Below are 23,916 nucleotides of genomic sequence, written 5' to 3' on the forward strand. Positions count from 1 at the left end.
TGAAAATTGATTAGCATCTAAGCGCTCGCTTGATGTGCGGTCAGTTTAGGATCGATCCTTATCGGTGGCCCTATTGGGCTATTTTTCATTCCAGCCAGTGCCCCATAACTGGTGTACGTAACAAAGGCCGTGGTAAATAAAATGTGTTGAGCGCATTGTTAAATAAAACTTTTCTTTCTTTTTTGATTAGCAACTACTATTTAACATTTCAAAATTGTGAGTGATCTCTGAAATTTGCTTAGCACATCGTGATGCGATATTGAACAAAATGTTCCCTGTACATGGTAATTATGACAGTTTGAAGTTTTAATTTAAAAACCCTGCCACATACATGTATGATAAACAGGTGCATGCAGACATCAGTGATAAAGAAAACAGGTCTGTGAGACAATGCATCGCATACTTCCTCATCACCATCTCCATTTCCAATAAATGTTGTCATCCTCATTTGCATGCCTCTTTAACACCAATTTCCATTTATTTTGTACAGAAGTGTTTTAATTGTGAATATGTAAATTTGTGTTTTTAAGCTCCTAACACCCCACACTTGAGAGAGGACAGATTCACTGCTCACAAGTTGGTGTTAAAGAACTCCCCAGCTCGACTAGACTGCTACTTCGTTGGTGCTGCCAGGATTGACTGGTTTTCAAACTACGAGAAGCTGTCCAATACTTCCAGGTGGATGTTGTTTTATAATCTTGATGATATCTTAGTCCAATAAGGACAAACAGTTACAACATATAAAGTTGAAATTATTAACTGAGCCAAATACTGTCAAATTCAACAATGTACTTGCCCATGCAGATGACTTAAAAGGTAGCTCATTGGTAAACTATTTGAGTGAGGTGTGATTGCTTGTAAGTATATATAAGCTTGATCCATTTCTTTATTTGGGCAGGACATAGCTCAGTGGTAAAGCACTTGCCTGATGCATGGTCGGTAAGGGATCGTTCCCCATCTGTGAGCCCATTGGCCTATTTCTTATTCCAGCCAATGCATCATGACTGGTGTATCAAAGGCTGTGGTATGTGCTGTCATGTCTGTGGGATAGTGCATATTATAAAAAGATCCCTTGCTACTAATGAAAAAATGTAGCGAGTTTCTTCTTTAAGACTATATTTCAAAATTACCAAACGTGTGTCATCCAATAGCTGAATAAATCAATGTGCTCTAGTGGTGTTGTTAAACAAAATAAACTTTAACTCTTTTTTTTTTCTTCATAGTTTTTCTCCTTTGTGAATAAAGCCATTGGGTTTCTCTTACTCCAGCCAGTGCTTTAAGGCTGGTATATTAAGAAATACTGGAATGTCATGCAATCTGCAAATACCACTTTCCATGAAAATCATGGAATTTTTAGTTTATCCTGCAAACTGAAAAATGGTTCAGATTTAATAATTGTTCTTATTAAAAATAACACTAGAAAAGATTAGCAATTCATTTCAAGACGTAGTAATATTATTAAATTAATTATGCCAATATTATTTGAAACTGAATATTCTTTAAAAGGTCATAGAAAATGTATCTTTAAAAAGTCGAGTAAAATACCTTAAAATGTCATAGGAAATAACTTTAAAAAGTCATGGAGAATACCTTAAAAAGCCATGAAAAATTATTTGAAAAAGTAATTGAATTTGGTTGATAACAGTGTGAATTCAGTATAATATCAAAGTGTGTGAATCCAATATAATATCAAAGTGTGTGAATCCAATATAATATCAAAGTGTGTGATATGCAGCATATTTTCACACAGTAGTTATGTGGATAAAAGTATGGAAACAAGGCTCATCATTATAATTTCATCGTCAAACAATATGTGTAACAGTATTTGATAAAGTTGCCTTTGAATTATTGTGTATTTTGTGGAATGGTTGTTTTTACACATTTACAAAGCAATTAATTAAAACCACTTACAACAGTGAGTGTAAGAGATGTTAACCGTGATGTCATAAAGCAATCAATTAAAACGGGGTACAGCAGTGAGTGTGAGAGTTGTTAAATGTGATGTTGTCACTCTCCCAACAGGCACACTATATTTGCCAATGGTTCTCTGTACTTCCCACGGGTGAGATCAGCTGACGAGGGAAGCTACAGGTGTGAAGGTCTCAGTGAAAACAGCCCGGCCCAGACCTTTACCTCCGAGCTTGAGTTAGTCAGTGAGTATTACACACATACACAGTCAAACCTCATGGAATGGCCACTCTCATCAGGCATCTAGAGTCTTTAACATTGAGTTAGTCAGTGAGTATTACACACATACACAGTCAAACCTCATGGAATGGCCACTCTCATCAGGCATCTAGAGTCTTTAACATTGAGTTAGTCAGTGAGTATTACACACATACACAGTCAAACCTCATGGAATGGCCACTCTCATCAGGCGTCTAGAGTCTTTAACATTGAGTTAGTCAGTGAGTATTACACACATACACAGTCAAACCTCATGGAATGGCCACTCTCATCAGGCGTCTAGAGTCTTTAACATTGAGTTAGTCAGTGAGTATTACACACATACACAGTCAAACCTCATGGAATGGCCACTCTCATCAGGCGTCTAGAGTCTTTAACATTGAGTTAGTCAGTGAGTATTACAAACATACACAGTCAAACCTCATGGAATGGCCACTCTCATCAGGCATCTAGAGTCTTTAACATTGAGTTAGTCAGTGAGTATTACACACATACACAGTCAAACCTCATGGAATGGCCACTCATCAGGCGTCTAGAGTCTTTAACATTGAGTTAGTCAGTGAGTATTACACACATACACAGTCAAACCTCATGGAATGGCCACTCTCATCGGGCATCTAGAGTCTTTAACATTGAGTTAGTCAGTGAGTATTACACACATACACAGTCAAACCTCATGGAATGGCCACTCTCATTAGGCGTCTAGAGTCTTTAACATTGAGTTAGTCAGTGAGTATTACACACATACACAGTCAAACCTCATGGAATGGCCACTCTCATCGGGCATCTAGAGTCTTTAACATTGAGAATGTCCAAATTTGTCATTGTATTCAGAAAAATCAAGTATTAACATGTAAAAAATTCAGAAAAATTGTAAAAAGATATTTTTTTCTCTTAAATTTACATGATTCCTATCATATGTATGTGCCCCGAAAAAAACACCCATTTCAAAATAAAAGTAGAAGTCTCCTCATTTTCACAAAGAGTTGGTATAACTAGTCTAACCGTCATCTCTCCATACCTGTATATCATACAAGTAGACCAGAACTGTAGCCTCCATGTCCCGCTTAGCTACAGGTTTGAAGTGGACCTGTATATAGCGACCATCCTTCTCCCAGTTATCTACATGTAAATACATGCTGTGTTTGTATACTACTCAAAAGAATTTAAGGGTCAGACGATATTTTCGACATTATTTTCTGAATGTCAATTATATTAGCTAGACCATAATGCCACGCATGGTATTGTTCCATTTTGACGAAAGTGGGTCTAAGCAACCCATAAATGAATTAAAATCCACTGTCATTGACACTGTCGACTAGTTCTAATGGCGAAAACATGCTTACATTTGCAAGTAAATTAGGGCGAAAGCAAAAGGTCTGCTAAGTGCCCATAACTTGCATTTTCACAAAGCGCTTCATTTGCACGCTTTGCACGTGTATTCCATGTTCCCAATGCTGAATTTCCGTATAATTGGAGCTTGCGTTCGTGTATGGTGCACACTCCAAATTCGACAATGGTACGACTTCTACTGACTATCGAAGATCGAGGAAGGGCCATTGCTTGGCTTCAGGATGACAATACGCAAAGAAATGTTGCTCTGAGACTTGGTGTCAGTCAGAGTGTCGTTGGCCGACTGTGGCAACGGTACCAAGCAACGAATTCTGTTCGAAATCGTCCACGTTCGGGAAGACCCCGAAGCACTACAAATAGAGAGGACCGCTACATCACCAATATGGCTCTACGTCAACGCACAACCACTGCACGCCAATTACGTGACAATCTGCGGACTGCGACTGGAACTCGAGTGTCTGATTAAACCATATGCAATCGTCTGAGAGCCAATAATCTACGCTGCCGTCGCCAGGCTGTTCGACCACCACTCCTACCACGTCACAGAATGGCCAGACGTCACTGGTGCACGCTTCATCTGCAGTGGCAACGTGTTCAGTGGGGTCGAGTGATGTTCACTGATGAGTCCAGGTTTAGTCTCCAGTTCAACGACTGTCGGGTTCGTGTCTACAGACGTCCTGGGGAGCGCTTCGCTGACGTTAACGTTAGACAACGTCACCGGTTCGGTGGTGGCAGCGTCATGGTGTGGGGCGGCATCTCTATCCACCACAGGACCCCCCTCTATGTGGTGGATGGCAATCTGAATGGAATCTGCTATCTGAATGAGATTATCCGGCCGTTGGTTCTCCCAGGCCTTCAGCAGATTGGCGGCGGGGCAGTTCTGCAGGATGACAATGCCAGACCCCACCGCGCCAGGGTGGTAACAGACTTTCTCAGACAACAAGGTATCGCCAGGATGGATTGGCCAGCATATTCGCCTGACTTGGCCCCAATAGAGTACGCCTGGGACGAATTAGGCAGGAGAGTTCGGGATAACCATGCCCCTCCGGCCAACCTTCATGATCTGGGTCAACTTCTTATGGCAGAGTGGCAGGCCATTCTCCAAGAGTTCTTCAGACGTCTGATCAACAGCATGAGGCAACGATGTGTCGAGTGTATTCACGCCAGGGGTGGATTCACACACTATTAAACGAATGTTCTAATGTGTAAAATCCATGTTTGACAACCTTCAACTTTGACAGCATGTCATGTGACTTTCTTGTATACAGTGACGTTTATTTGTGTTTTTTTGTAAATATGGAACAATAAATATAAATGTTGGTGTAGTTTACATCATCAATCTAATACACTCTGAAACTTATTTGGTTATAAATGTTTGACCCTTAAATTCTTTTGAGTAGTATATGTTAAGCAGCCTGATTTTAAGAATTTAACAGTCCACCTTACTGTTCTTGCAAATTTTCTATAATATACTCGGAGGGTACTATAAGTTTCTGTCTGTCTGTCTGTACATCTGTCCCACATATAGTTTTCTGGATATTTTCTCACAATTACTCAACATATCGAGCTGAAATTTTGTGTAGCCTATATAACTTTATCATTCATGAATGTTTACAGATCATGTTTGAGTTTCATTGCAATTTACTCATGGCTCTTGAAATTAGGAGATACAAAAATTTGTTTTTCAGGACACCCCCCCCCCCCCCCCCCCCAATGCCTCAAGATATGGATCTGAAATTTTGTGTATAGCTTTATCATATTCTGTTACAGATCAAGTTCGACTTTCATAGCAATTGACCCAGTTTTCACAGAGTTATGTCCCTTGAACTTAGAAGATATGAACATATTTTTTTCCCTCAATACCTGAAGATATTGAGATGAAATATTGTATATAGCTTTATCAGGTACTTTATCTGGCAATTTACCCATTTGGAAATACAAAAGTCTGATGGGCCCAGTAAGGGACATGCATGCATTGCTTTAACAGTACTCTCAGAATGCTTGTTACTATAAAATTCCTTCAAAGACACATTGATACATACACAATTGCAATATATATACACAACTGCGCCAAGTCTCTCCTGGGTTGTCATGCCACGATCAGAAGTGAGCAGGCCCTTTCTAAGGCCCTATGGGCAACCAAGTGAGACACTTCATTATCCACAGATCTTAACTAAGAGCTACTCTTGGCCTACTAAATTCCAAACCCATACGTAGCTCCCTACCTTTTATTTTTTAGAACGACCATCAAAATTGCGCAAAACTTCCTTTATTAAAATGCACACCATTTCCCTTTGGCTTAATCCTATGGGACATTCTAAATTATACTACTCAAAAGAATTTAAGGGTCAGACGATATTTTCGACATTATTTTCTGAATGTCAATTATATTAGCTAGACCATAATGTCACGCATGGTATTGTTCCATTTTGACGAAAGTGGGTCTAAGCAACCCATAAATGAATTAAAATCCACTGTCATTGACACTGTCGACTAGTTCTAATGGCGAAAACATGCTTACATTTGCAAGTAAATTAGGGCGAAAGCAAAAGGTCTGCTAAGTGCCCATAACTTGCTTTTTCACAAAGCGCTTCATTTGCACGCTTTGCACGTGTATTCCATGTTCCCAATGCTGAATTTCCGTATAATTGGAGCTTGCGTTCGTGTACGGTGCACACTCCAAATTCAACAATGGTACAACTTCAACTGACTATCGAAGATCAAGGAAGGGCTATTGCTTGGCTTCAGGATGGCAATACGCAAAGAAATGTTGCTCTGAGACTTGGTGTCAGTCAGAGTGTCGTTGGCCGACTGTGGCAACGGTACCAAGCAACGAATTCTGTTCGAAATCGTCCACGTTCGGGAAGACCCCGAAGCACTACAAATAGAGAGGACCGCTACATCACCAATATGGCTCTACGTCAACGCACAACCACTGCACGCCGATTATGTGACAATCTGCGGACTGCGACTGGAACTCGAGTGTCTGATTAAACCATATGCAATCGTCTGAGAGCCAATAATCTACGCTGCCATCGCCATGCTGTTCGACCACCACTCCTACCACGTCACAGAATGGCCAGACGTCACTGGTGCACGCTTCATCTGCGGTGGCAACGTGTTCAGTGGGGTCGAGTGATGTTCACTGATGAGTCCAGGTTTAGTCTCCAGTTCAACGACGGTCAGGTTCGTGTCTACAGACGTCCTGGGGAGCGCTACACTCATGTTAACGTTAGACAACGTCACCGGTTCGGTGGTGGCAGCGTCATGATGTGGGGGGGCATCTCTATCCACCACAGGACCCCCCTCTATGTGGTGGATGGCAATCTGAATGGAATCTGCTATCTGAATGAGATTATCCGGCCGTTGGTTCTCCCAGGCCTTCAGCAGATTGGCGGCGGGGCAGTTCTGCAGGATGACAATGCCAGACCCCACCGCGCCAGGGTGGTAACAGACTTTCTCAGACAACAAGGTATTGCCAGGATGGATTGGCCAGCATATTCGCCTGACTTGGCCCCAATAGAGAACGCCTGGGACGAATTAGGCAGGAGAGTTCGGGATAACCATGCCCCTCCGGCCAACCTTCATGATCTGGGTCAACTTCTTATGGCAGAGTGGCAGGCCATTCCCCAAGAGTTCTTCAGACGTCTGATCAACAGCATGAGGCAACGATGTGTCGAGTGTATTCGTGCCAGGGGTGGATTCACACACTATTAGCTTGCTCTGAATGTGCACGTTAAACAATTTTCCATTCCTATTCCATTGATACTTGACTAGATTAATTCATATAATTATTCCTGTTGTAATGTTTCTTGTGTGCATCTTATATTAAGATAGCACTAAGTTTAGGTAGTGGTGATTTTGTTTTCTAAGACTTGTGGAGAATAAACTATCATTCTCAACTTTCTTGGCATGTGGTAACCTCCTGGTTTTCTGAATGACTCATATAGCCTTGTTTTGATGTCATTTTGTTGTAACCATGGGAACTAATAATTGAAATCTGTTATACATATATGACCATCATGCAGGTGTCCACGTTTCATTTCATATGCAAAGACCAAGTCATGGTTATTTTTGTCATGGCAGTGAAGCGTGAAAAATGGCTATCCTAATGAATTTTGTCATGAATGACTGGTATACATAATAATATATAGTTTATGTATTACAAAACCTTAAAATGACTGGTATACATAATAATATATAGTTTATGTATTACAAAACCGTAAAATGACTGGTATACATAATAATATATAGTTTATGTATTACAAAACCTTAAAATGACTGGTATACATAATAATATATAGTTTATGTATTACAAAACCTTAAAATGACTGGTATACATAATAATATAGTTTATGTATTACAAAACCTTAAAATGACTGGTATACATAATAATATATAGTTTATGTATTACAAAACTGTAAAATTTCTTTAAAACAAAACATATGATGCACAAGAAATTTCAGAAATGTAAAACAAATTTAATTCAATAATCTATGAATTGTGTGTGTAAGTTGTTTTAGAGATTATCACCATAGAAAACAAGTTAATTAAAAAGTATTTCTTCTATAGCAAGTTAAAAAAATAATTTCTATACCAAATTTGTTTGTACCATAATTTATTTTCTTTTTCTTCTTCACCTTTTTTCAATATAATATTTAAAACAGAACAATATGCTGATTGTCTGTAATTAAACTTTACAGCAAATCTATATAGTTATTTATATCTTCTTTTTTCCATAATTCCATAAATTCCTAGGTGCAAAATAAGTTTGTACTACAAATATAGTATGTATTTTTGAAGATTTACAAACATATGGTTAATGTTTTTGACACTGGAAGAAGTGGTGATCCAGGAAAGTGGTTGCTATCAGTTTTCACCCCACCTTCTGGTCCCATTGTGTTTGTTATGCATGTGGTGGGCTGTTCTCTGCTAAATCTGCCTGACTTTGAAAACCTTTAATTACACTGACATGTTTGAGCCCCACACTGAATCCATTCTGCTATCTAATAGTTAAAATGATTAGTGGTAATCTCTTATTTCTATCTATTTTGTAAGTGGGATTTACCGGGATCTCCAAGTGGGACAAACCTGGGTGAAATGACACCCAATTGGCAACTGTCTGTCAGTCTGGCTAATCTTCACATACTGGGGTCTGAAATGTGAGCCCTATGAATGTTGAGCACCTTGGAGTTTCTTTGATTCTTTTTATTCACCAATATGGCAACTTACACAATAGAGTATTTTTGAAACACAATATCCATGAATGCTTAAAAAGCTGTAAATAACATAGATTAAGTGATGAGAAGTAATATTAAAATTGATTTTTCTTTTCTTTTCTTTTTTTTCTTCTTTTGGCCCCATTATTATGCATATTGGGATTATTTCTGTGTGCTATTATGTTACAAAGCTTGAAGCTGCTTGTCTTTAGTTATAAATGGTAATATTCATTAGATTTGTACAAATATAGTGCAGTGCCTCCAAAAAGTGTGTGTCTGTGTGTGTGTGTGTGTGTGTGTGTGTGTGTGTGTGTGTGTGTGTGTGTGTGTGTGTGTGTGTGTGTGTGTGTGTGTGTGTTTATAATTTAAAAAACCCAATTTATTGTAAAAATTGGCTGTTTATTGCTGGATAGGTTTTACATCAGTATGTTTTCTTTTTGAAAACAGTTGACATATGGTCAACCTGAATGGACTTTGATAGTATCTGTTTCCATATGGTATATCTGTAGTGTCTGGTTACTAGCTGCTAGCTCATTGTATCAGGTTTATAAAGTGCAAATGTAAATCTATTTGCAAATATTTTAGCCTTGTGGATATATACAAATGTAAAAAAAACTTTTTTGGCTTGAAAACCATATACAATGTACTTTTAAAAAAACAAGTCAAATTTACTTCGATTTCAAATCACAATTGTCAACATTTTATTAAGTGTACTAAAGTTCTCTTTGTTGTTACACCCATTTCCCTAAATGGGTATATTAAAAATGTAGATTTTGTGAAGACTATATATAATAATAATTATATATATTTTAAATGTATTTCAAAAACATTTACCAACAACAGGATATGGTTTATATATTCCTGAGAATTGTGAATGTCTCGTATAATTATATTGATTTCATGTACATGTACGTATGTTCAGCTACATACAGATACCATTAAATATATTATTATTAAATATATAAAGCAAAGATGGAATAGAACAATACTGATGGTTCATTCCAGAGGTGAAGCTATTATTACTGCAGATATTCAACAAATGGAATGGAACATTATTATTGCTGACCATTGTTTGGTTTCTCCAGAGTAACATATATCTTTATTACTAAAGAGTATTGATTTGGGGATATAAAGGTCACAATAACATCATTAAGAAATAGTTTTCATGTGATAACCTTACTTTCATATCACTTACCTACCTTTGCCAAACATTATAGCTAAATCTTGGATAGATAACTTGAACCATACTGATTTAGGGGTGAAAAGGTCAAATACATGTTTCAATGCCAGTTTTGGAAACTTTATGCATTATGACTAGTTTATTCATAATCCAGGTTATATTCCATAGCCCAGGTTATATTGTGTACATCCAGTCAAAATGTCTTATAGAAGTTGATCATTATAGGCAATGAAATCAAGAGAAGGGTGACTTGAAAATTCGATTTTTGTAAAATAATGACAATTCAGCATCAAATACTTTTCTTAAAACTTGTTGATCTGAGGTGGTTAAAAGTCAAAACTACTTTGTATGTTTTAAAGAATATGGTTTAATCATAGTAACAAGCATAATTATATGAATAGTTTATTTAGTAATTTTACACATCTAGACATTAAAGTCAAGATCCATTTCACGTCATCTTAGCTAGTGCCCTATCAGTCAAACCAGAGGGGACTGTAGGTTTTGTCTCTGCCCTTTGATCTGTCTGTCTGTCTGTCTGTCTGTCCATCTATCATATAATTAGTTTTCCGGGCTTTTTTTTTTGCAATGCCTCAAAATATTGAGCTGAAATTTTGTGTATAGCTGAACTTATCAATTTACCAATTTTTCATTGAGTTATGGCCCTTGATCTTAGGAGATATGAATGTTTGAGTTTTTTAAACTTTTTTTTTTTTTGCAATACCTCAAGATATGGAGCTGAAATTTTTGGTATATAGCTTTAACATGTACTGTTACTGATCAGGTTTGACTTAATGGCGATTTATCCATTTTTCAGAGAGTTATTTCCCTTGAACTTAGGAGATGCAGGAAATATTTTGGGCCTGGTAGGGGACATGTATTGCTTTAGCAGTTACTCTCAGAATTCTTGTTTTCTCTACCTAACTGACAGCAGGAATCTTAGCTTAACTTTTGCTAAATATCAATAACAATGGAAATTAAAAACAAATTTTAATGAGCAGACTAACATAATGATATGCATTGCATATAATGACAGAGAACAAAATAATCTTAACATAAAGAATGAGGTTAAAGTTGTTATAATTGAGCTGTTTTTTATGACAACATGCATGAAAGCAAGATTTCATTTTATCAGGGAAGATTAAGGTGAGAGCATTAAAGTGGCTAGACTACACAGGTTGTGGCCGTCACACATTTACACTAACCACATGATCAAAGTGTATTGTTGTTTGAAACACTTCACAGGAAAGCATCACCAATAAACAGTGAGATAACGTGGTGGCCGGATATGACCTGCCAGGTATTAAAAGTATGGGGTCAGTGCAATTTGCCTCCATGGAAAGCTGAATCTGATAACAGTACTGTGGGATCTAGAATACTAGTGTCCTGGGCTATATCAGCATATCAAACATGTACATGTACTTGTTGACATTAAATTTGAACCAAAGGATATATATCTCATTCAACTATTGTAGCTGTTATGGTAAATTGTATATGTCCTTTTTTTACTGTGATGTTTTTTTTAAACCTTATTATATAAAAATGTTTCAGTCTGTGTGTCAGTAAAAAAAAGTTTTTTTGTCTATTTTATTTTAAAGGAGTTATTGTGGCAATTTGTGTAGATATTGTCCACCATACTTATTTTCTTTAACCATTAAAGATGCACTTTATATGATTCTCATAGTTGTTTTCATCATGTAATATAACATTTTAAACTTTAAAGAAAATACATTTAAAAATTATAAATTAAAATATGTTTTTATATTTTACAGTAATACTGAGTACAATAAAACTATTTTCTAACCCAGATTAAGCCACCCAATTGCCTCTATAGCTTCTATGAAAGTGCCTTGCATGCAATATAGGAAAACTGCATCACATCAGATGACTATATAATTATAATAACATCTCCGAGCATATAAAAAGCCAAGAGTCAAGTGCAAAAACGAACAGGAAAAATAAAGCATAAAAATATGAATAACACACCAGCACATTGTTTACACAGTGACTTTAAGTCAAAGGTCTAATGTGACATTTGGTCTAGCATGTTGCAGACATGAACTGTGACTCGTCAGTTGGAAAGCAGGTCAGGTCAGGTCATAGGGTTTTACGTGCACATTCAGAGCAAGCTGTTGTAGTGCATACCTGTCATGGGCACAAGAGCTGGCCTTGGCCGGCTCCTCCGTCCATGACAGGAAAGGTGGAGGGAGGGGAGAGGAGGGACCGCCTGCACTGGCAGGTGCAAGGGAGCACCAGCAGCCCAATCCAATTGGTAGCAGGCGGGTGGGGTGGTGGTGGTGCTAAGGAATTTTGAATGGAGCCGTTAATGAAAAGGTGCGCAATTTTGATTGAGGAAGTTTGGTGCAATTTTGAATGGTCGGTCGAAAGATAAATGGCCGAGCTAATATAGGTTTTGATATTAGTGAATCGAGAGTAGCTCGTTAATTATAGACCTCTATGATGCTGGGTGTCTCCCTAGGTTGCCCATAGGGCCCTTATAAGGGCCGGACCACTTCTGGTCGTGGAATGACAACCCAGGGGAGACTCGTGCAATTGTGTGGAAAGCAGCAGGAGATATTTTATTTATATCCACATTTCCCAGACAGGACAGCACATTCCACAGCCTGGAACGATAAACAGATCAAAGTCTTACATGAAATCATTGAAAATCAGATAATGCTAATTATTTTGCTTTCACTTGTTCTTAATATAGAAACAAACAGTTAAAGATATATAAGTAAAAGCTACCAAAAACCCCCAGTAAGTTGATTCTCTACATCACTAAATGGGTTGTCAGTAAAGCATACAGATAGCAAATTCTCAACTTGCAAATTGTTCCATGTCTTGAGTCTGGCAACCGCAAATATCTAGGTTAATTGGAACAGTTTATTTTTTTATCGGTGAAGTTTTTATTCTTAAACTGAGCAACAGGCTTTTTTCTAACATGTCCATCATTACTGGTTTTATTTAGGCAGTGGTTGAAGGACAGGGATGGATCTGGGAGGGTGTAAACCCTTGTGTTGATTCTGGTTTGATATGGTTCGTGGTAGCATCAAGCTGGAACAGGCGTGGATTTGAATGTGTTCAAACCATATGCAGAAGGATTTAAACCTTGTTGATTTAATTTTGACACCAGAATCCTATTGATGATTCTTGTTTCATTTATGTAGTGGTGTAACAAAACTGGATTAATCTAAGTTTTAGATTTATTTGAAAACCTGCTTCAGAATTAAAATGTGGCTTTTGATCAGTCATAAATGTTCCAAATGTAAAGCATAACATTGTAAACACTACTAGATTTATTACATAAATTGTGAAGCTAACGATAAGCACAGCACAGTGTGGGACTGATGGAATCAGGTGGAATATTCATGGCTATTGAATAACCATACTGCATTGTAATAGTGAAGTAAATCCCTCCCAAGTTAAAAACTCATTACAGTTTATTAATTAAGCTATCTGCCTTGGCAATCTAATTTGCTTGTGGAGAGACAGGTTGGTCTTGGGTTTCTGCCTCAAAATGAATATCATTAGCGGCTCTGTTTTGTTTCTGCTGGCTGGCTTGGCTTCTTCTGGTTATGTAGCTTGTTGATGTATGTTTCCGGATAACTGATCGACAGTGTCTGATTTCACAGGTTTAGCTTTGCTCCCTGGCAGGTAGGGATGTTCAAAGCTTGTTTCTGCTCTTGGTGATAAATCTGTGTCAGATATATCTCGTGAAAACATGTTTCTCTCTCTCTCTTTTTTCCAGTAGCAATCAATTTGAAAACTTTTAAACAAAAAAATACATTTTTTTAGTACATGCCAGTCAGCCAAGATTTCTTCTGTTTTTTCCAGTAGCAATCAATTTGAAAACTTTAACAAAATAAAAAGCTCACCTTTTTTCAGTACCTGCCATTCATCCATGATGGGTATTTTTTTCTATTAGTGTTAACATACTGATTTAAAAAAAAAGCCAGATATATAGTTTTTCTTCAAAGAATTTTCTTATGAATATTTTTGCCCAGAATGATGCGTATGTAAGGGTGCTAATTGTCTCCAAAGACATGCTGTGTGACTAGCATTCCTTGCCATGTGTCAACATTACTCATTCTTACTTGTCACTGAGCCCTGAAATTTGGATGTCAAAAGCAAGACAAATGCTGTGGTGCCGTACATGTATATGGCCTAATTTCTATTATTAAACCAAAGCCAACACATACATGTACCTTGCCACCCAAAATTTAAGTTTGACCTCTGCACTGAGCCATGTCTGTATCCACTAAAGATGACCACCATGGACCAGAATTCTGACTTCACAAGGAATTTGGTCTAGGGCAGGGCAGAGGGTTTTGGGGTGGGTTTTTAGGTCGATATATGATGGGTCCAATTTTAGATAAACTCAATGTATTTCTTAGCTTCACTTGTTTCAAAAAGATGGAATATCAACAGCAACAAGGAGTCTTTATATATTGCCTATTCTACAAACGGGACATTGCATATAGTTTGACAGTTTGATCCACTTAGCAGGGGGAAGGGATGTGTGTCTGTAGGTGTGTGTGGTTAATTGTTAGTCCCCCACACTGTAAACAAATGCTCTACCATGATCTGAGCCAGTGCTATTAAACTCTATACCAAGAGGTCATCGTGTTAGTTTGTAAATACAGAGCAACTCTGGGATGGCCGGAAATTACACTGTAATTTATAGTGTTTTTATTTAATTAGCAAATCGGATTTCACATTTATGTAGCGATCAAATTAGAATCATTAGTGTAATTTGTATTGTAGCATATAACTCATTCCCAGTTGTAAATTTACATTATCTCCTTGTGTGGTATGTTACTATACAGAAATAGATGCGGTGGGGTGAGGGATTGTGTGTTGGGGTGTGTGTGCTTTAGCCCACTCCCAATAATTCTGATAATTCTGAATAAAAAAAATTATTGGCATTTACCAGCATTTGTTTTGATGAATTTACTTGTAATATGCAAGAAATCTAGGGAGCATGCCCCTGAAACCCCTAAAAAAAGTCATTACACCCAGCCCCCTTTAGTGTTTACCAGACTTGCTGTGTTTCATGTATCTAATATATGACATCATTTTCTTCTAGTTGGGTTTAGGATTTCTCCATATCTGGTGTAACAAAGGCCATGGTATGATCTCTTGTGTCTCTGATGGGGCATATTAAAGATCCCTTGCTGTTAATCAAAAAGAGTAGCCCAATGGAGTGGTGACATTGTGTCTCCTTTTTCATTATCTGTGTGGTCCTTAATTGTATAACCATATAACCATAGATAAAATATGCCATTAAATAAAACATTTCTTTCTTTCAATCTTAGTTGGATTTAAAGAAATAAAAATTTTTTTATGAAGCTGTGTCATAAAAATATTGTGTGTTGACTGATTTTATGCTTGATTGTGTTTATTTTAAAACTGAAAATTAAATAAGAATTAATTTGTCTGTCATATAGGCATATTCCTGTTTATTCTGCCATGAAAATAAGCCTCCCCTCTCTGCGCTCCCCTATGCTGCAGCATTAATATGGTGTCTTTTACGACAGGAAAATAATGGGCAAGAGGCAAGAAGCTGTAGTAAAACACGTGTTTTGTGGCTGCAGGATACATCACATCTGGCAGAATCCTTCATCACCACCATTACAAGCCTTTCCCATGTAAACATTATTCTACAGAAGCATTTATTATCTGCAGTATGGGCCCACTATTAAGTTCCCTTCATGGTGAGGACATTTAATGTCCCTGTCTTCATTTCCCCTCCCAGTGTTTCTAAAGTATTTGCTGTATAGGTTGATGGGTAATCAGGACTTGCTGTTGAAAGGACATTTTGGGCATTATTTACTGGACCTAAATTTAGCAGCACCTGTAGGCTGATAACATTTCCCAATTTTATAGCTGATTCACCAGAGGCTATGGTATATGCTGTCCTGTCAGGAAAAAATGCATATAAAAGACACATTTAACATTAAATATTTGTGTTTGATTTGTTATCATTTCCACTTTATAATCATTTGGAGCAGTTTTAATTTTAACTTGTTGAATAATTCCACTGGCATGCATGAGGACACAGGACACAAACAAGTGACTCTTTAACCAGCAAATATGTTGGTGATATAGATAATAAGTGTATTAACAATTATAGGACTGCAGTCACTAGAGCACATTGATTATTGGATATTGGATGTTAAATATTTGGTAATTCTGACATGTCTAGTATTCAGAAGAAACCCTCTACATTTTTTCATTAGCAGCAAGGTATCTTTTATATGCACTTTCCCACAGACAGGACAGCACATATTGCAGTCTTTGTTATACCAGTACCTCAGGCGAGCACACTACTAACTGAGCTAAATCCCATCTGACTCCAATCATGACACTAATTATCAATATATTCAATGACATATATGTTGTATATTCAGTTAATTTAGCCGATGAATATCAAACATTATTTCCAGGCTTTAAATGCCTAACATACTGTGATACCATTTTTTTCCTACTTTTTAATGTAGAAATTGTTTCTAAAACTCATGCAAGCTGTATCAATGTAGACTTAAGGTAATGTATGTATTACTGTTTATTTAATCCTTCATAGCCAGATCATCCTCAGTGAACTCATTCCTTATTTTTCCATCCCAACAACTGCTCTGCGACTGGCATCTCAAACACGATGTTATTATTAAAAAAATGTATTTAAAAGACCCCTTGCTGCTTGCTCTTTAGTAGAAGTAGCCTATGTGGAGGAAGTGGGCTTCTCTTACTCTCTCTATAGACGAAGTGTCCAAAATAACCAAAAGGCCAACGGTGCCATACTAATGAAGTATTCCTTGTGTTTTTTGTAATCATACATAGTTTAACGAGCTACATCCAACACTATTTGGAAAAGGAAAAGAAAAAGAATGTTTTAAGTATTCCTCAGCACATTTTAAAATGGATGTTTGGTAATATGCAGTGGTTGCTTTAATAGAAAATGCATTTGTGCACAGAGAGGATAACACAACACAGCCTATTACATGTATAAACCACTCTCAGAGTACTAGCTGGAACGGGAATTAATCAAAAAGGATCACGGAGGGGAGGGGATCCTACCACTCCATTTGGATGTAATCCTGTTACTGACCTATTTTCATACACTAGCTGGCAAAAACCAAAGTTGTACCATTTTGTGATGGCTGAACTGGCCCTCTGGGCTGGAAGCACATTTTAAAAAGAAGTGGTTTTTTGGTTGGATTACAATCAAATTTTCTCTGTCTATTTCCCTTGAGTCAACGGAGAAGTCTATTGATAATGAAAAATTGCTAGCACAGTATTGATATTTGATTGGCTGATGTGATTAAGTCAGAATTTACTCCAGTTAGTATCTTTTATCAAAACAGTGTTGTGTTCATCTTGCTAGTAAAGTCCTCAACTCTGTGTATTCAGGTTGTCCTGTTGTCCTTTGTTTTGCTTTTTAATGTACCAGGTAATTTTAAAGTAGGGCCTAATTTAATTTTGTTTGTAAGTTGGGGGTTTTTGTTTTGTTTTTTGTTCTGCATTCTGTTTTTAATAATATAATATGGAAATGGAAGAGAGAAAAAAACAACCTTTGTCAGTATAAAAAAACATGAATGTAATGAAATTTTATTTTTGTTCATGAATACTAGCATTTAGATTTTTATTTATGAATCCATTTGTCAGGCTTGACAGATCCGTTTTATTAGAAATTCATTTGTCAATCTTGGCAGATGATTCTCTACATGGAAGTGCATTTCATGTTGGTGTTTTTTTCATTGCACACAAAGTAAAGAATTACAGGGATTCATCCCAGTTTGATTGCTTGTCATCTGGCCAATTCATTACTTGTTTACATGATGGACAGCTCTGGGATTTTCTTTCTGCAAAACACTTACAGATCAATAGATCTCTATGCCACTATCACATGCCCGCATTGGTAATGTAAATTACAAATGACTGCTGTAGCATAGGTTTAATTGGAATGCTATCCATCAAAACAAATGAAATTTTCATTTTCTGACTTGCTTGACCTAACAAGTTGGTGGTATCACTGGTTGCTATTGATTCTTCACAATGCTGAAGGGCCCAGTTAACCTGATCTGACAGTATTGGAGGATTTTAAAATGAGCTGGATCTGATAGAAGTCTTTTAATCATATACTACTGTAATCTTACACTGATAACTACAGTAATGTAGACTGCAAGAAGATTGCCATCTCCAATTAGGCTATCTTGGAGGTTCAGATAGACATGGGCCACTCTCACATGTTGATGTCTATGGCCAAAAGTAGTTTTAAAAGTCACATGAAAATAAACTATGGTATGTCAGTATCATTACTTTGAAAATAAGGACCAAACTTAAAAATGCTCAAAACCTACAAATTTGAATTTGTGTTTGATACTAATTGACCCCTCTGATTCCCCCATCACCCATCCATCATCCCATTTGGCACCATTTAGAATAGGGGCAGGGTGTAGCCCAAAGATAAAGCAGTCAATCCCCATTAGTTGGCTCTATGAATGCATTAGACTATTTCTTGTTAAAAACTGGTGTAACAAAGTCTATGCATGGTATGCACTATCCTTTCTGTGGGTTGGTGCATATAAAAGACCTCTTGCTGCTAACTGAAAAGAGTAGCCTAGCTATTGAGTAGCAGCAGCTTTCCTGTCATTTTCTGTGTGACCCTTAATCATTTGTCTGACATTATATGTATATACTGTAAGTATAAAAATTAATACTTTATTAATTGTTCCAATCAACTGGTTTTGAATGTCCAGTGTAGGAAATATGTACATACACAATATCCATTGTATGTCTTCTGTCGAAGTGTTCTATGTGGTGACAGTGGGAACTCTCAGCAGACCATCTGTTGCAGTAATTGTATGTAATACACCATACTTTAAAAATGTGCTGAATAGTTCTTAAATAAACATTCCTTTCATTTTCCCTTAACAGCAGTTTGCTGCAGTGCAGACCATTTATAGATTATTATCTGATTTGAGAGACTATTAAAGCAAGTCCTTAAGACAGTTGGCTGCTTAATATGTGTCAATTAGTCTTGTATTAGATGAAGTGGGAGAATAAAATGGCCCATTAAGATAGGTGGCTGTTTTGCAGAGGTAGCCACATGCACTGATCTGATTGCATGCTGCACCAATTAAACAGTCTGGACCTCATAATTATTTGGCTACTGCGATATGCACAAACATTAATGTCCAATTAACAAATGTAAATTGGAGCTAGACATACAAATGTAGGAGCTAGCAAGATGTGCACAGCTACACATCTAGAAATCTTGTTTAATAACACCTGTCTGTTTTCACCTTTCAAGGTCATATATTGTCTAGTTGATAGTTGATATCACCTTGAAAAATTAAAAACAAAACGGTGATATTCATTGTAAAATCCACTTTTTTTGTTTGTTTATTTGTTCACCTATGTAATGTTAATGAAATAAACTAGTACAAGTTACTTTGTTACATTTCATTAATTCTTTCTAGGGGAGATAAGGTAGGTTAATTTTATAAAAATAACAGAAAAAACCCAATTTGTATTACTGCTGAAATTAAAAAAATTAAATTTATTTAATAAATAAACATAAGAACAATACATTTTAACAAAACATATTATCAGTGAATTTGTTATTAATACAATGTTTTTATCAGAAGAAACTGTGAACATATTTATTAGTTTTAACGTAATACATGTATGTTCTGTCAAAATCAAGTGAAAATGTTATTCCTTCATTATATATTTGACAAAGAAGTTTTACTGCATGGTACATTTAACTTTTGTCTTTGTATAGCTTTGAAAACAGTGAAAATACTTGATTCACCACAGATATGTTTAATCGGGTGTATGTATTAGATGTATGTCTTAATATATATGGTATCATTTGGTTTAGGGCATAAGAGGAGAAACCTGCTGTCACCACATACACATGTAGATGTTTTACATTATTGACTACAAGTATTTGCAAGGGATCTTTTTTCCCAGACTGAACATAGCACATACCATGTTCCTTGACATTACAGTTATGGAACACTTACATTTGTGTTAGAAGAAAAATGATATCTCATGCATGTAGTCATTATATACAGGTGGTTGTTATATAAACGGTGTCCATCAATTGCATGTTATACTTTTGGTGGCACTTACTGACAGATTAACACAAGCTTAACACAGCTTGTGTTTACCTCCTGTGCAGTGGTTAACTCTACCACCTGTTCTCTGCAGTGCAAACACTGCCATTATTATTTTCCTCACAATTATAAAGATTATATTTGTACATACCACACGCTTGGTATGTGGGCTCCAACATGATCACCTGTTCTGTTTTGCTACTGATGACAGTTTCCCTGTGTTCTTCCAAGTTGCCTTTCAAGACAGAAGTATGGTAGTTACGTTTTGGTATGCAGTATGCAGTATGCATCTGTGGTATGCATCATTCAGATTTGTACACAAAAAATCAACAATGGTTTTGTGAGAAACATTTTTAAAATACACATTATGTGCGTTAACACTGAACAAGTGTTGCAAAACACCAGATAACATCTAATAGCCACTGTGTTAAGCTGTGTTAAGCTGTGTTACACAATCTTTTCCTTTCCTTATTCTACACAGAATGAAATTCAACAAAGTAAGTCCTCTTTCTATGTGTATTGGAAGTCAGGGAGGAGGGCACGTCTTCCAACTGAAGACTATATGCATTGCTCCCACTCCACCGTGGTGTATTTTTGTGCTGGAGTGTCAAGAAACATTTATTCATGCTCCACCACCCATTGAAATACAATTTTATATATAACTGACACCTATGCATGCTAATCTGCATTAAAAGGAAATTTTATATATAACTGCCCCTCACCCCCACGTTGCTGGCATTTTTCGACACCTGTGGTATGGTCCATATTCTGTATGACACTGGCATGAAATACGTATATTCTATTTGCACATGTCACATATTTTTTTAACTTCCATGCATTTGGAACAAAATATTTATTTTATTTGAAAACATCTCTGGCTGACATGGAATGAAGAGAATTTAAGAACAGGTTTGAGCACAATATTTACAACTACTTTGACTTTTTAAGCAGTGTGCATGGAAATAGTTATCTAAGGTTTTGCCCTTCTTCCCATTCCAGTACACACATGAGAGCGGCAGGTTTTGTTGTTTTTTGAGCAAAAAATGTTACAATTGATCTGTAGAAGACGGCACAAGTATTTTGATCAGGAAATACATAAATAAACACTCGCGAGACCCACGCCAGCGAGCATTCGCAACATGTAGTCACTGGTTTCTCAGACTTGAACTCATTTTCCACACCTGTCTGCAGACCGAGTGCAGCAATTCTGAGAATTTTCTTAAAGTTTAGCACCCAGTCATAGACTCTTGCAGCAAATCATGTCCACCTGTCAACCTTATGGTGTTCTGGCGTTACCCTAGAAATACAAAAACTAAAATCCTATCTTGCCTTCACATCAGGGTTTTGCTAAATTGTCAGATGCAAAGTAAAGTTGAATTCAGTGAATACATGGTTATTATATAATAAATTCACTGGAAGATGGGTTTTGTTATAGTTTATTTGGATAAGAAAAACAGGTTTTCAAAATGTTTACACATGTACTCTTTCTGACAACATAAAAAATATACTCTTCAAAAGAAGAAACGCAAAACCACATTGTCGTAACATTTGGAGAATTGATTTAATTATTGAATGGTGAGTCCGATAATTACCAAATGTTGCAGGATTGTTCACAATTCACTCTAGTCCATTGTGAGTAAGTGATAGGACACACCACCAAGGTCAAGGTCATCTGGAGTCAATACCGGGTGTGGCCTCCGCGTGTGTTGACAACTGCCTGGCACCGCCTGCCCATTGAAGCAACCAGAGTACGGATGACGTCCCGGGGGATGGTGGCCCACTCGGCCTGCAAGGCTGCTGCCAGCTCGGGCAGGGTCTGGGGTTGTGGTTGTCGCTGTCGGAGGCGTCGGTCCAACTCGTCCCATAGATGCTCAATTGGGTTCAAATCCGGTGATATCGATGGCCAGGGAAGGACATTAATGTTGTTGTTCTGTAGGAAAGCCGTTGGGAGACGTGCTGTGAGGCCTGGCGTTGTCATGTTGGAACACTGCGTTGGCGTTGGCCATAACTGGAACGATGTGTGGCCGGAGGATCTGGTCAATGTAGCCCTGTGCATTCAGGTTGCCCTGCACGTGGACCAGGTCAGTTCTGCCAGTGTGTGAGATGGCTGCCCACACCATGACACTACCCCCGCCGAATCTGTCCACTTCCTGCACGCAGTTTGCCGCATAACGTTCACCACGACGCCTATACACGCGACATCTTCCATCATGACGTCGGAGCAGAAATCGGGACTCGTCACTGAACCACACCTGTCTCCATCGCAGTTGAGGCCATTGTCGATGAATCTGGCACCACTGCAGTCGGAGTCGACGGTGTTGTGGTGTTAATATGACACCTCGAACTGGACGTCTGGCACGAATTCCTACCTCACGTAGGCGGTTCCGTACGGTCTGGTCGGATATCCTGTGCAAACCTGGTATTGCTGCGGCTGTGGAGGTGGCAGTAGTCAATTGTTCCCGAAGGTGGCGTACCCGGATGTAGCGGTCCTGCCCGGGGGTAGTGACCCGTGGTCGACCGGATCTAGGGAGGTCACGTGTTGATCCATGTTGCTGTTAACGGTCCCACAGTCTGGAGATGGTGCTTGGGGACACATGGAATGCCCTGGCAACGGCCGTTCTGGATTCGCCTGCGTCTAGTCGGCCGATGGCATTGTTTCTCTGCGGTTCACTGAGACGTGGCATGTCCTGGATTGTCAACTGTCGGCCAGATACAGAGGCCAGGCAAGCGAACACCCTGCACTTTTATACTGTCGGTGTTCATGTTGCACGTGCAGACAACGCACGTGCAGTGGTGACATGGTTTGCACGTGGCTGCGTTTTTGCGAATATTCACATTTTGGAACTTTATTGTACAGTAGCTGCGTTTTATCGAATGTAACCGTGGGAATGTGTTTGGGACATGCAATGACCTTATATTCACAAAGCATGAACCGGTAGGAAACATAAAATCGGAGTTATAACCCATTTGTACCCTTTTGCGTTTCGTTTTTTTGAAGAGTATATATATCAAGAGGCATAAATAACAAAATGGGTATTTTACTGAATATTTTCTAAATAGAAATGTCATAACATATATACGAAACAAGCGGACAGATGACATATTGGTATCAACTGTAACTGTAAATGCTCACCTTACTTAATATACCTTAGTGTTAAAATACATGTAATAGAAAACATATTCAGGTTAGGTTATTCACGTGTTGTATTGTGACTGTTAAAATAACACTGTCCTGTAAGTACAATATAGTCATGCAGTAGTTTAATAGAGGTCTACTTAAATGTGATTAGGGCCAGTAAACTTTAGTTTTAAATGGCCTGCAGCATGACCACCATGATTTCAAAGTTCCATTTAAACCTGTAAGTAGTTTACAATCTTCTGTTTTCAGTTTTCAGGTTTTTTTATATATATGGACATTATCCTCCTGTTCCTAGTCCAAAATTCACTCAGATGGGCCTATACATACATATATATTGTTCTGTAACAGCTGATTATACCTATAGAATATCAAAGTGATTGTTTTAGTATAGTCTTACTTTATATTTTGTGGGGGTTTTTTCTTCAGGTCTTGATGACATAACAGCTGACACGTTTGAACCAAGACTGAGATCCAACTTTCCCATTGTTCTACCTGTTCATGAACCATTTGAAATCAAGGTTTTTCCTCCCAAAGGCAACCCAAAGCCATCTTTCAGGTGAGTCCTAACTCATATCAGTATACATACATGTAGGTGCATTCTCATGTTGTCACATATTTAACACATAATTTAACATATAAAATCTGTCTTTGTGCAGTTTGTAGTCATAATAGCTGTTCATGCATGGTATTGTGGTCTGTTAGAGGTTGGACTAT

The 23,916-nt window shown here is 37.6% G+C and overlaps 1 protein-coding gene across 2 annotated transcripts in view; it reads left to right on the plus strand.

Moving 5' to 3' along the window:
• LOC121370666 (inactive tyrosine-protein kinase 7-like) overlaps positions 1–23,916 on the plus strand; it is a 146,416-nt gene that overhangs the window by 99,829 nt on the left and 22,671 nt on the right. For both annotated transcript variants that reach the window (XM_041496053.1, XM_041496055.1), the window contains exons 5-7: positions 531–678; positions 2,023–2,153; positions 23,629–23,758. In XM_041496053.1, the coding sequence (XP_041351987.1) occupies positions 531–678; positions 2,023–2,153; positions 23,629–23,758 (409 nt within the window). The remainder of the gene's footprint in view (positions 1–530; positions 679–2,022; positions 2,154–23,628; positions 23,759–23,916) is intronic.

Source organism: Gigantopelta aegis, chromosome 4 (genome assembly GCF_016097555.1).
Source record: "Gigantopelta aegis isolate Gae_Host chromosome 4, Gae_host_genome, whole genome shotgun sequence".
In the NCBI taxonomy this organism is placed as follows: domain Eukaryota; kingdom Metazoa; phylum Mollusca; class Gastropoda; order Neomphalida; family Peltospiridae; genus Gigantopelta; species Gigantopelta aegis.